General features: G+C 44.8%; 2 protein-coding genes across 2 annotated transcripts in view; one reads left to right on the top strand and one right to left on the bottom strand.

Annotated features, from left to right (window-relative positions):
• The window catches only part of GNPDA1 (glucosamine-6-phosphate deaminase 1), a 131,436-nt gene extending 121,572 nt beyond the window's left edge, over nt 1-9,864 (top strand). The window contains exons 4-8 of the mRNA XM_050794947.1: nt 2,291-2,392; nt 3,846-4,028; nt 5,028-5,212; nt 7,216-7,390; nt 8,389-9,864. Of these exons, the coding sequence (XP_050650904.1) occupies nt 2,291-2,392; nt 3,846-4,028; nt 5,028-5,212; nt 7,216-7,390; nt 8,389-8,489 (746 nt within the window). The 3' untranslated portion in view covers nt 8,490-9,864. The remainder of the gene's footprint in view (nt 1-2,290; nt 2,393-3,845; nt 4,029-5,027; nt 5,213-7,215; nt 7,391-8,388) is intronic.
• NDFIP1 (Nedd4 family interacting protein 1) overlaps nt 1-13,904 on the bottom strand; it is a 431,644-nt gene that overhangs the window by 148,257 nt on the left and 269,483 nt on the right. The gene's annotated exons all lie outside the window — the stretch shown is intronic.

Here is a 13,904-nt window from a genome sequence, read left to right on the forward strand (position 1 = left end):
GAACCAACAGGACAGCATTTCCACACGGGTTCCTTGGAACATTCCTTCTGTTAGATGTAGCACCTGTCAGGGTTCTGAGTGGAAACCGCAGAAACCAACTCCAGCTAAATTAAGCAGAAAAGGAGGTTATTGGCTAGATACTGGGAAGTTCAGAGAATTCATGGGAAGGCTAGAAGTTTGGAAAATGGCAGGAGAGAGGAAGCTATGTGGCTCAGGCATAGCTAAGGCCTTGTCACACGGACCAGCTGATTATTTTGCGTGAGTTGTGGGGAGCTGCCATTCACCCAGCAGGTATTTATTGAGTGCCCTCTGTGTGCAAAGCTGTTCTAGCCTCTAAGGATACAGCAGTGAACAAAAAGGATATAAACTTCTGCCTTCTGAGGCTTAAATTATAATGGGAGAGACAGATAATAAACAATTAGCAAAATATAGAGTATGTTAGATGGTGATGAGGAAAGGAGAAACATGAAGCAGGAAAGGATAGGGAGTGTGTTGGCAGGGGTGGGGCTGTGCAGTGTTGGATATGGTGGCAGGGAGGGTCTCATAGCCGGGGGCCAGGTTCTGTGGAGCCTTAGAAGGACTGGTGTTGCTGAGGGTGAAATGAGAAGCTAATGGTGGGTTTTGAAAAGAATGGTGACATGATGTAGTCTCGGTAGTTTTTTTTTTTCCTTTCATTTTTTTAGTTTGCAAAATTTGAAATATTCAGAAAAGTTAAAAAAAAAAACAAAACAGGTCAATACCATTCACCTAAATTCACCAATTGTTACCATTTTGCCACATTTGCTTTAACCTTTCTCTGGCTCTTGTTCTGTATCTACACACACACAAGTTTTTTTTCTGAACCATGTGAAAGTAAGTTCCAGACATCCTGACACTTCTCTCTAAATCCTTCAGCACATATCTCCTGAGAATAAGGACATTCTCCTACACAACTATGATACCATCATACCTAAGAAAATGAAAAATCACGCCATCATCTCATATGCAAACTATGTTCACAATTTTTTCTCAGTTGTCCACATTTATCTTTTATAGGTTGGTTTTTTAAAAATCCAGTGTTCAGTCAGGGTTCATGCATCTTTAGTCTTTTAATATACAGTGTTCTCCTACCTTTTATTATGTGTGTGTTTTTATGACATTGACTTTTTTGTTTTTTTTCAAGATGGAGTCTGGCTCTGTTGGCCAGGCTGGAGTGCAGTGGTGCGATCTCGGCCCACTGCAACCTCTGCCTCCCAAGTTCAAGTGATTCTTGTGCCTCAACCTCCTGAGCTTACAGGCACATGCCACCGTGCCCAGCTAATTTTTGTATTTTTAGTAGAGACGGGGTTTCACCATGTTGTCCAGACTGGTCTTGAACTCCTGACCTCAAGTGATCCACCTGCCTTGGCCTCCTAAAGTGTTGGGGTTACAGGCGTGAGCCACCACGCCCGGCCATGACATTGACTTTTTTTTTTTTTTTTTTGAGACGGAGTCTCGCTCAGTCACCCAGGCTGGAGTGCAGTGGTCGGATCTCGGCTCACTGCAAGCTCCGCCTCCCGGGTTCACGCCATTCTCCTGCCTCAGCCTCCCGAGTAGCTGGGACTACAGGTGCCCACCACCTCGCCCGGCTAGATTTTTTGTATTTTTTAGTAGAGACGGGGTTTCACCGTGTTAGCCAGGATGGTCTCGATCTCCTGAACTTGTGATCCGCCCGTCCCGGCCTCCCAAAGTGCTGGGATTACAGGCTTGAGCCACCGCGCCCGGTGACATTGACTTTTTAATGAGACTCAACTAGGGCTTTGCTGCTCCTCAGGGAAGTCTTCCTTGAACCCTGAAGCACTGGGTGAGCTCGTACTTTACCCCATCACAACTGATGTTCCTGCTTTGTGTTCTGCTCCTAAACAGTTGAGTTATTTTAGAGTAGCTACTGTCCCTTGCTCCCCTGTGTCCTTATCACATGGCCCTGTGCCTTGCACATAGTACTTGTTCAGGGATTATCATGTCAATAATTAAGTCTGATGTTCACTCAGGTACTAATCAGAGTGATTTCAGTCATCAGTGTGCTGGATACTGGGGATTCAGCAGTGATCAAGGCAGACACAGTCCTGCCCTCCTGGAGCTTAAAGTCTAGTGGCAAAATAGGCATTAAACAAACAATTAATGGATGGATGGCAGTTAGGATTGGAGTACTGGCTAGGACTTCAGATCTGACAGGTTCTCCCTGTGAGCAGCCCAGACTCATTCCTGTATACCCTCTGGGCTTCCAGACTTGGGGTGCAAGGGGTGTTCATGGCTGTGGCCACTCTTTCAGGGAGTACCCCACTTGGCTGCTACAAGAAGCTGATTGAATACTATAAGAATGGGGACCTGTCCTTTAAATATGTGAAGACCTTCAACATGGATGAGTACGTGGGTGAGTCTCTCTTTCAAGGTTCTTTCCTGATTCTAGGAGACTGATGCTCCTCCTCTCATTGGCCCAGCCCTGGAGAGGAATCAGGGAGCCAGTGACATTTGATGATAGGCTCAATTATCAATATTTACCTCTTGGTTTACTCAGCTCTAAAATGGGGCTAGTAAAGCTGACCTCACAGGTTGTAAGCATTAAATGATATCATAAAAGATGTGGAAGTTTCTTACACATAACAAATACTTAATACATATTAGAGTATCTCCTTCTCCTGCCTGCTCCCCAACTCCATGTCATTTCTTTCTGGAACAAATGATTGCAAGTGGGATCCTGGCTGGGGTGTTTCCCCTAGGATCTGGATCTGTGCTTCCTCTCCTGTGTGTGGCCTCCAGCTCCCCTTTCTGCCAGGTACACTTGGAGGGGACCCGAGATTGGTGTCCTTCCTGCTGCTGAAAGGCTATACCTTAGTCTTCTATCACCTCCCCTTCACCCAGTCCTTTTGTAATAGCTTCATTTTAAACATCCTTTTTAAAAGAAAAAAATTGTGGTAAAATACATGTAACATGACATTTACCATCTTAACCACCTTTCTATGTATAGTTCAGTAGTGTTAAGTGCGTTCACATTGTTGTGCAACCAATTTCTAGAACTCTTTTCATCTTGTAAGACCCAGGCTCTATACCCGTAAAACAGTAACTTCTCGTTTCCCCCTTCACCAGCCGCGGAAACCACCATTTTACTGTCTGTTTCTATGAATTTGACTACTCTAGAATCAAACTAGAGTATATAACTGGAATCATAAAGTATTTGTCTTTTTGACTGGCTTCTTTCACCTAGCATAAAGTCCACAAGGTTCATCCATTGTTGTAGCGTGTGTCAAAATTTCCTTCCTTTTTAAGGCTGATTTTACATACTCTTAATGCTTAACATTAAACATTATTATTTTTTTTTCCTCGCTGGAAAAAAAAGTTGATTTGGGGAAGCCTTGAGATAGTTCCCTCTAACCACCTGGTGTTCAAGCTGGAATGTATTCAGGCTGAGTGGGGTAGAACTGGGAGTGGATGGTGGGGTGAGAGGCACAGGGTGAGGGGTGTGCTTGCTTGCTTTCTAAGATGAGTGCAGCCCTACCCCAGGGGGCCAGAGTGTCTCCAGCCTCTAACTTAATGGTCATTGCCTTATGAAAAGCAGATTAGAATGTGGGGATTTCCCAGGCCCTTGGTGTGTAGTTACTCTGGCCCAGCTCTGTGGCCACAGATGGTGGTGCTGGGTGGGTGGACACTTACGGATACTGGCTCAGTCTGTCCCGAGTGGCTAGGGGTCAGAGGGCTGGTGCCTAAGGCTCCCAGATGGGCAGACCCCTGGGAGTGTCTCTGTAGGTCAGCTTGGTGTCCTGGCATCCTTCTTAGGAGGGAGGCTTTGGCTTGGCCTAGGCATGACTGAGTGCCCCATGGCCCCACAGGCCTTCCTCGAGACCACCCAGAGAGTTACCACTCCTTCATGTGGAACAACTTCTTCAAGCACATTGACATCCACCCAGAAAACACCCACATTCTGGATGGGAATGCAGTCGACCTACAGGCAGAATGTGATGCCTTTGAAGAGAAGATCAAAGCTGCAGGTGGGATCGAGCTATTTGTTGGAGGTAAGCTTGACACTCTGCAGCACACAATCCAGGGCCAGACCCATGGGAAGGAGGACAAGACACCACGCCTATCTCCAGACAGCTTCCTCTGGGCGTGCTAGTGACCGCACAGACAGGCAGGAGAAATGGGCTCTGCCTGGCTCTGTTACTCAGGAACTGTGTTACCTTGGGGATCTCTGTGCAGTTTGATGCCTTGTCTATAAACTGAGAGGTTTGGGTTTGGACTCTGAGGTTCTGTCTACTCCCCAGTCTTAAGGTTTTATGGATCAGTCCTGGAACTTATCTAAACATTTAACATCATGGACTCCTGTAGTTCCAAAAGTCTCCACACAGCCCCTGTAGATAGCCAGTTGAACCCCAGAGAAGTTAGGTGACTCACTGAAGGTCCGCAGGTGGGAGCAGGTGTCTGCTTCTTGGATTTGTGCTCGGGTCCTCTGGGCTGCCCTTTTGTGTGTCCATCTGTCGCCACCTCTGGAGTTACCCATGAGGGGTAACATTGAATTGCCTTTTATTGCTCTAGAGATCACTGTTCTGTACTTAAAGGTGGGGAGGAGGTAGGAAGCTCTCATCCTCTGAGATTTTAGAACCTTGGCAGCCCCTTCCAGGTTCTCTGGGTGTTTTGTTCACTGCACCTCTATCCCAGCAGCAGGACCCTCTAACTACAGGCGGAAGAGACAGAGAAGGTCCACTTTCCTGACAATCTGGGGAGGCAGAAGCTGTTTGGAGTGCTTCTTCCTCAGTTTTTTGGAGGTGATAGCAAGTTAACAATGTGTGTGCCTTAGACAGAAATGGTGGGGAGGGTCTCCTCTGAGACAGTATGTCAAAGAGAAATAAATGGGAGGGAGGGGGACAGAGTACCTGCTCAGGGCTGCAAATGAGAAAGGTGACACAGCTTTCAATGATTTTTTTTCAGACCCTAGTTAGGGAAGGAGAAATTGTCCATTCTTGAAATCTTGGATCCCTGGGACTCACAAAGCTGCGTGGGCTCTCTCCCTGTAGGCATCGGCCCTGATGGACACATTGCCTTCAACGAGCCAGGCTCCAGTCTGGTGTCCAGGACCCGTGTGAAGACACTGGCCATGGACACCATCCTGGCCAATGCTAGGTTCTTCGATGGAGAACTCACCAAGGTGCCCACCATGGCCTTGACGGTGGGGGTGGGCACTGTCATGGATGCTAGAGAGGTGAGGATGCAAGGGCCCCACCAGCTTTGCGCTGGGTGGACTTGTCTTTCTCTTATTAATCTTAACTATACTTGTACCACCTACATTCTTATTAAAGATGAAGACATGATAAATAAAGCTAAAATCCCTGCTGACCCTGTTACTCACTGTTCCTCTTGCCTCTTTGGAAGACATCATTATTCCCAGTGTGAGGTGAATCCCTTGAGCATGTTTTTGGTGCCTTTGGCTGACTGCCTGGGACAGCAGGCTCTCTGGCCTCGGGCCCCTTTCATGCTTTTCACAGGCAGAGAGGAGGCCAGCATCACTAATGTTGGAATATGAATTTTGTACCTGACCAGGTATGGAGAGAGGGGCTCCCTTGTTCCTTGTAGTTGGCAGAGGTCACTGTTTGGACACCAAGGATGCTTGTGCTTCTAGCCCCGTGCTCAGAGATTAATAAATGTGGTGAAGTGTGATTAAAATATAAGTGTTTTAAACTGAATTTAGCTTTTCCCCTAAAAAATTGACTATCATTTGAATTTGAATTTTTTGTGGTTCCAATTTCCTTATTTTCATTAGAACTTTAGAAGGGTTTTTTCTTCCTTTCTGATGTGCATTCAGTGGGAAGCAGCTATAGACATGTTAGATTTACATTTCTTTGCCCAAGCCAATAGACAAGCATCTAAATCAGTGAAAAATTCCCTGTTTAAAGTGAACTTTTGTGATATGAGTGACAGCGCCCAGATTTCTCTTGGGTAATCTTCAATCAGTATGTGGGGTGGGGATGTTTACTCGCTGTTTTTAGCCTTGCAGCTTAAACCTGTTTTTATCATGAGGGCATCTTGATCTGGGAAAGGACCTGGGACTGGAAATCAGGAGATTATCTTTTTTTTTTTTTTTTTTTTTTTTGAGACGGAGTCTCGCTGTGTCTCCCAGGCTGGAGTGCAGTGGCGTGATCTCGGCTCACTGCAAGCTCCGCCTCCCGGGTTCACGCCATTCTCCCGCCTCAGCCTCCCAAGTAGCTGAGACTACAGGCGCCCGCCACCACGCCCGGCTAGTTTTTTGTATTTTTAGTAGAGACGGGGTTTCACCATGTTAGCCAGGATAGTCTCGATCTCCTGACCTCGTGATCCACCCGCCTCGGCCTCCCAAAGTGCTGGGATTACAGGCTTGAGCCACCGCGCCCGGCCGGAGATTATCTTTTCTAAAAAGAGTTCTGGGTTGCTGAGGGGTCCGGAATAAATAGTCACATTCCCTCTCTGCTTCTGTGTTCTAATCTTTTAAGAAAGGAACAGTACATCTTGTTCACAACTCTGTGGCACATGTGAATTAAAATGAAAGGAAATCTATAGAACTGAGTTATTTTTTTTTCTCTTTTCCTGCCCTTGAATAGAGCTGAGTTCTTTAAGATCACTTACATTCTTGATATCTTAACTGTTAAGTGGAGACTGTGCCTTTATTATATATTAACAAAAACCATCACCCCAGGTCACATTAGTTCATAGGTTTAATGCTATGAACTGAAAGTGACCAGATAATGGAGCAGCCTTCCTGGGATTCAGCCTTAGAGGTCCCACAGATAACTCCTACCATTGCCTGCAAAGCATCCTTGCTGGTGGTGCAGGTTAGGAGCCCTCTTTCACAGACTGTGCTTGTGGAGAGTCACCAAGCTGACGGGATAGCGGGCCTGGGCATGACATGTCTGTTTACAGGGCACTTTCATAGGCATCATCAAAGATACCTGGAGGCACTGTCACGTGGTAGTCAAGAACATGAACTTTAGGGTCATAAATGACCCTGGGCAAGTTACTTAACCCCCCAGGCTCTGTTTTCTTATCATATAACATGGGGATAATGATGCCGCCTGCCTTGGGTTATTTGTGTGATAAAGCACAAGGAGCACTGAGCAAAAGTATGTTGCATGGTAACCACTTACAATGTGATATGAAAAACAATCATCCTTACAACTGTTTAGGGTGTCTGGAATGCTCCCCTCTATCACGGACTTGTTTTCTGATCCCCAGGTGATGATCCTCATCACAGGTGCTCACAAGGCATTCGCTCTGTACAAGGCCATTGAGGAGGGAGTGAACCACATGTGGACCGTGTCTGCCTTCCAGCAGCATCCCCGCACCGTGTTTGTGTGTGATGAGGATGCCACCTTGGAGCTGAAAGTGAAGACTGTCAAGTATTTCAAAGGTGAGGGAGGTGTGGGTCCAGGAACAGGTGGTCAAGCTCAGGGTGTACCGGGAGTTAGTAGTAGATCCAGCTTTCATCCTCTAGTCGTTTTACTTGACAACTGTAATCTTAAGAAATATCAAACCCAACTGCATCACACTACACTGTCATTTATTTTCCACCTGTGACTGCAAAGATCCATTTCTGGAGATATGTTTGCTCTGAGAAGGAGGAAAGAAAATGCCGAGTATGGTCCAAGGACTATGTGATGACCTCACAGTGCCATTGAGCCTCAGGTTTTCTCTTTTCAAATCTTAAACAGCCATTCCCCTCTAGGTGAGACACTGAATTATCAGGAGGATCTTCATTTCTTTTACTTTTTTTTTTTTTTTTTTTTTTTTTGAGACAGTGTCTCACTCTGTCACTCAGGCTGGAGTGCAGTGGTATGATCTCGGCTCACTGCAACCTCCACCTCCCGGGCTTAAGTGATTCTGCTTGACTCAACCTCCCAAGTAGCTGGAATTACAGGTGCCCGCCACTATACCCGGCTAATTTTTGTATTTTTAGTAGAGACGGGGTTTCGCCATGTTGCCCAGGCTTGTCTTAACTCCTGACCTCAGGGGATCCACCCATCTCGGCCTCCCAAAGTGCTAGGATTACAGGCATGAGAGCCGCCATGCCTGGCTCTTCTTTTACTTTAAAAGGATGCACACTGCTTTAGGCAAACATGTGAAAATCCTCCTTTACTCAAGCAGGTCAATTAGGAATTTGTTCTTTGCTGAAAAGACTAACCTTTAAATAGCCAACTCCCATAGTGATTGAATTTATAAAAGTTCCATGAATATAGTACTCACTGTGAATAACTCTTCTTGTACTTAGGGTGTTTATCATTTGGGGATCATAGAGAAAAGAGAGAAGAGTCAGCTCTAAGACAAAATTTGAGAGCTCCTGGATGTTATGATTGATAATCAAGGAACTCTTGCCACTGCCTGAATTAACTACTTTTTAATTTTTTGTAGGTTTAATGCTTGTTCATAACAAGTTGGTGGACCCCTTGTACAGTATCAAAGAGAAAGAAACTGAGAAAAGCCAATCTTCTAAGAAACCATACAGCGATTAGCCTGTGCTGGGACCTAGTGTCAAGTACCCATAGGGAAAGGCAGGTCTTTCTGGAAATTGTCTTTAGAAGAAAGAATTGTATTTCTTTAATCTAGTATGGGTACTCCAGATAAGTGGGTAAACTTATTGTTCTTGGCCATGAGGCTGGGAGCCTAGTCATGGAGTTTAGCTATAGGGAGAATGATTTGTTTGTAACTTAATCAGAAAAAAAATCTCTGCAAAATGTACTCCATCATTTTGATGTCTGCCAAACCCAGGTTGGGAGTTTTAAACTTTTTGTTCTGCTTCAGCCACGGTTCACATGTACAACACACTCCCATCAGGAATTTCTCTCCTTACATGCACTGATTTTCAAGTGGGAGGGAATTAGGGGCTTGTGTATATTGGATGCCACCTCTTTGAAGAGTCTTGAGAGTCCTTCTTGCACAGGCCTGCCCCTTGGTTGAGAACCATTGTTCCAGGTTAAGGCACAAACTCTCAATATCTAAAGTGCAAGGAAGCAGGCTCTTTGGTCAGTAACAAGTGCAGTGGAAAGAAAACGATCCCTTCCTTCCTTCTTCCAGTTGTTTTCCAGTTTCACAGCTTTTCTCTGAACTGGGAGAACCTGGGGGTGGATTTGGGTGGGTGGGGTCAAAGAGGCGGCTTCTACTGATAAACCCAGAGCCTCAAGGGGCCCAGCCATGTCAAACTTCTCTCCCTCAGGGACTCTGCAGCATCAAAAGGAGGAAGGTGGAAGCCGTTTTCCCCCCAGAGCCCTGTGTTTTTGTGAAAGGCCTCACTGTGGCTCCTCTGTTTTACATACTCATTAGTAAGTAGGAGGTCCACGGGGGCAACAGACACTGCCACAATTTCAGTGTTGTGTTCAGCCAAGAGGACGGTCTGGGCAGGCAGCTTAAGTGTGAGTTTAGTCACAGCTCCTGAGTGTCCCGCTCTCCTGCTTCCCTAGGAGGTGAGTGCCAGGAAAACACACCAAATGTTTCTAGTATTGTTTCCCCACTTAAAATAGTCCTGCTTAGATTCACATGGTGTGGTCTGATGTTCTGAGAACATCAGGAAATACAACCCTTTTGCCCATTTATCCTTCTCCCCGGATCCCAAGGTGGTCTGTTGCTCTGGCTTCCTTTCATTGTCTTAGGCCTTCATGGAGTGGATGCTGCCTCCTCCTGGCTGTTTTTGTGCCTGTTTGAAGCTACTGCTGTCTCTATTTCTGGGAAAGACCTTTAAGAGTCTGGCTCAGGCCTAAGGGCTATGTTTGGTACCAGTGTTTTGTCTTTAGCTTTTCTATGTGATTGTGCTGTCATTCTGTTTTAAGCTCATGGATCAATGGATTTGTTTACAATGTGATATTTTCTATTAAATCCAGTATTTTCAAATAACATGTCATTTGTGGATTTGAGCCCTCAATTTTAGAAGACTCGGCTATTTATATATTTTAGAAAGAGCTGGTAAGCAAAGCGTCACACTCAGTCCTCACAAGAACTTGCAGGAAGGTCACAAGCAAAGCAACCATCTATTGATCTCTTCTTCGATCATCAGAGTGAAAAATAAGAGATTTTATGAAAATGGAGCACCTATAGGAAAAAGGGTAGGAATGAACAGATGAGCAATAAATAGTCATGTTCTGGCTGTACCTGAGATCCAAATGAGGATACAGCTGTTATAAAGATTAAGGCAGATTTGTGATGAGGGATATTATTGCAAGGTACGGAAAAAAATATATATATATTTTTTAAGTTAATATAATGGAATAGCTTATTAGGTTAATATAGCCAATTAAGGAGGTAGATGTAGAAGTTAAAAGAAGGGTTTAATTTTTTTTAACAAAATTTTGAGGCTGGGTACAGTGGCTCATGCCTGTAATCCCAGTGCTTTGGGAGGCCAAAGCAGGAGGATCACCTGAGATCAGGAGTTCAAAACCAGCCTGGGCAACATAACAAGACCCTGTCTCTACGAAATTTTTAAAAATTAGCCAAGCATGGTGGTGCATGCCTGTGGTCCCAGCCACTCAGGAGGCTGAGACGAGAGGGTTGGTTGAGCCCAGGAGTTCAAGACTGCTGTGAACTATAATCGCATCACTGTACCCCAACTCTGGACAACAGAACAAGACCCCATCTCAAAAACAATTTCTTGAGATATAAATCCAGTGATTTCTATGATTATGGAATTGTGTACTTCCTTACCACAAGTGTTTTTTTTGTTTTTTTTTTCAAAGAGACAAAGTCTCACCCTGTCCCCCAGGCTGGAGTGCAGTGGTGCGATCTCAGCTCACTGCAGCCTCTGCTTCCTGGGTTCAAGTGATTCTCCTGCCTCAAATTCTCCAGTAGCTGGGATTACAGGCATGTACCACCACACCCACCCCACCTAATTTTTGTATTTTTAGTAGAGATGGGGTTTCGCCATGTTGGCCAGGCTGGTCTTGAATTCGTGGCCTTAAATGATCTGCCTGCCTCAGCCTCCTAAAGTGCTGGGTTTACAGGCGTGAGCCGCCGCGCCCAGCACCACAATCCATTTCTATCGTTCCCAAAAGCTCCCTACTCCTAACCCCAGCCCCAGGCAACTACTGGTCTGCTTTGTGTCTATAGATTTACCTTTTCTGGTCATTAAATATAAATGGAATCATGTGACATGACATCTTTTGTATCTGCCTTTTTTCACTAAGTATAACATTTTTCAGGTTCATATAACACATAGCAGTAGTCCATTCCTTTTTATTGCTGTATAGTATTCCATTTTGTGGACATACATTTTGTTTATCCAGTCAAGAAGGGTTTAAATTTTAAGTATGTTATTAACTACAGTAAATTAACTACATTAACTAAATTACATTAAAATGAGACAAAAAAAGGACTAGGTGATGACAGCTAAACTGGAGATAGCTGTACGAACCTGGGACCTTAGAAAGATCTGATGTCTTTCCCAAGTCTGTGTTTTCCTGGTGGCTCAACAGCAGTGTCCTGCTACAACCAGCGCTTATGCGATCAAGTGGGATGTACACCCCTGGGTCATCTTGGGCCTCTAATATCAGGCTTCTTGTGCAGGAGCTAATTATGTTTGGGGGTAGGGATCAGAGTGGGCCTGGAATATCTTGTTACTGGAAATAAGGGTGCTTTCAAAAATGTCTGTGGCTGGCCCAGCGCAGTGGCTCACGCCTGTAATCCTAGCACTTTGGGAGGCTGAGGCGGGTGGATCACCTGAGGTCAGGAGTTCAAGACCAGCCTAGCCAACATGGTGAAACCCCATCCCTACTAAAAATATAAAAAATTAGCCAGGTGCAGTGGCGTGCACCTGTAATCCCAGCTACTGGGGAGGCTGAGGCAGGAGAATTGCTTGAACCCAGGAGGCGGGGGTTGTGGTGAGCCAAGATCATGCCACTACACTCCAGCCTGGGCTACAGAGCAAGACTTCGTCTCCAAAAACAAAAACCAAAAAAAAGTCTGGGGATGAAATAAAACAAAACAAAAATGTCTGAGGCAGTTCTGAGAGGACAAAACAGCCAGTTAATGGGTTCCCACTGAGCAGGTTTTCACAATTTGATCAAAAAGGAAATACTAAATACAGCTGACTGGAACACGCTGAATTTGTAAAACAGCAAGTTTGATAAGAAAGGGAAAATGTAATATTAAATGCACACAGAGTTGTATTTCAGGAAGAGTAGACAGAATGTATTTAAAGTTTTATTACATTTAGTAAAAAGTGGCAGTGTTGACATCAATGGTTGCTGCCTGTCTTCTATTAGTCTGTTTATAAAGTAGAGGTGAACACAAAAGCCTGGCTCACTATTGCCCCTATGGCCTACTCTTCTAGTCTTTCTGTCCTTCAGGCCTCACCTCGAATGTCATTTATCAGATAACTCTTCCCTGACCCTCCAATATAAAGCTGCAATCCCCAAGTTCCTATCCTTGCCGTGCGCTATTTTCTCAGAACCCTTTACACTGGACATGTATTTTGTTTCCCACTAAATGTAAACTCCATGAAGGTAGATGTTAAATACTGCTTTATTCTGCCCCTATAGCAGTGCCTTGATATCTAGAAGGCACTGGTACTTGTTGAACCATAAGCCTGATAGTTGTCCCCAAGAGTAGTGATCGTACATAACAACCAGGGGAAATCATGGCCTATTATATAATGGATTAGCCAACTGGCCTACTGAGGAGATCTAACTTGGCAAATTTGATGCTTCTTTCCTGGGAACCAAAATCGTTACTGTGATGAGATGCTAGTGAAACACGTCCATTTCCAGTAAGACACAGTGTAACGATTTTGAGTTATGCAATAATGGGCAGGTAAAACAGAATATAGCACTTTGGACCTCAGGGGCGCCATTACCACCAGCTGGCAGTCATACTATATTAATAATCACACTAGTCCATTTAGTATCCTCAAAGACTAAATCATAAGGTCCCAAACGTCTAACCCCTCTACCTCAGCTTTCCTCTCAGCTGATGACCTTGAAAACAGAAGCAATCAGAAAAGAATGTCCACGAGTTCCCACCATCACACACTCACACGTCAGCCCTGCTCTCACACTCTGCTGTCTTCCTGTTACCTGCTCCTTGGCCGAGCTCTCTGCTTGCACACCAGATCCCATCCTCTCTTGCCTCCTTGAGGACATTGCTCTGGCAACACTCCCATCTCTCACCTACAGCATCAAATTATCCTCTCCTAGACCACTCCTATGGCATTCAAAACAAGACTTAAAAACAAAACTCTACCTCATTTGCCCCCTCAGATACATCATTTCTCTGATCTTGTTTAGAGCAAAGTTTCTAGAGTTACTCATACTCTGACTTTAATCTCTCTCTCTTCTATTCTCTCTTCTTCTGGTATGGTAGTCGCCCCTTCATCCACAGGGCATATGTTCCAAGACTCCCAGTGAATGCCTGAAACCGTGGATAGTACTGAACCTGATGTATAGTTTTTTTGTTTTTTTTTTGATACACATATACCTATGATAAAGCTTAATCTATAAACTAGGCACAGTAAGAGATTTATAAAAATAGAATTATAATAATACACTGTAGTAAGTTATGTGAGCATTGTCTCTCTCCCTCTGTCTCAAAATCTTATTGTACTGCAGTTACCTAGTTTTGGACTACAGTTGACCATAGAAAGTGAAACTGTGGATATGGGAGAACTACCGTATTCCCATTATGCATAGCTACACTTTACTTTTTTTTTTTGAGACAAGTTCTCACTCTGTTGCCCAGGCTGGAGTGCAGTGGCATGATCTCAGCTCACTGCAATCTCCACCTCCCAGGCTCAAGCGATCCTCCCACCTCAGCCTCCTGAGTAGCTGGGATTACAGGTGTGCACCACCATGCTTGGCTAATTTTTGTATTTTTTTTTTTTTTAAGAGACTGGGTTTTGCCATGTTGCCCAGGCTGGTCTCAAACTCCTGGCCTCAAGCAATCGCCTG

The sequence above is a fragment of the Macaca thibetana genome, chromosome 6, assembly GCF_024542745.1.
Source record: "Macaca thibetana thibetana isolate TM-01 chromosome 6, ASM2454274v1, whole genome shotgun sequence".
Classification (NCBI taxonomy): Eukaryota; Metazoa; Chordata; class Mammalia; order Primates; family Cercopithecidae; genus Macaca; species Macaca thibetana.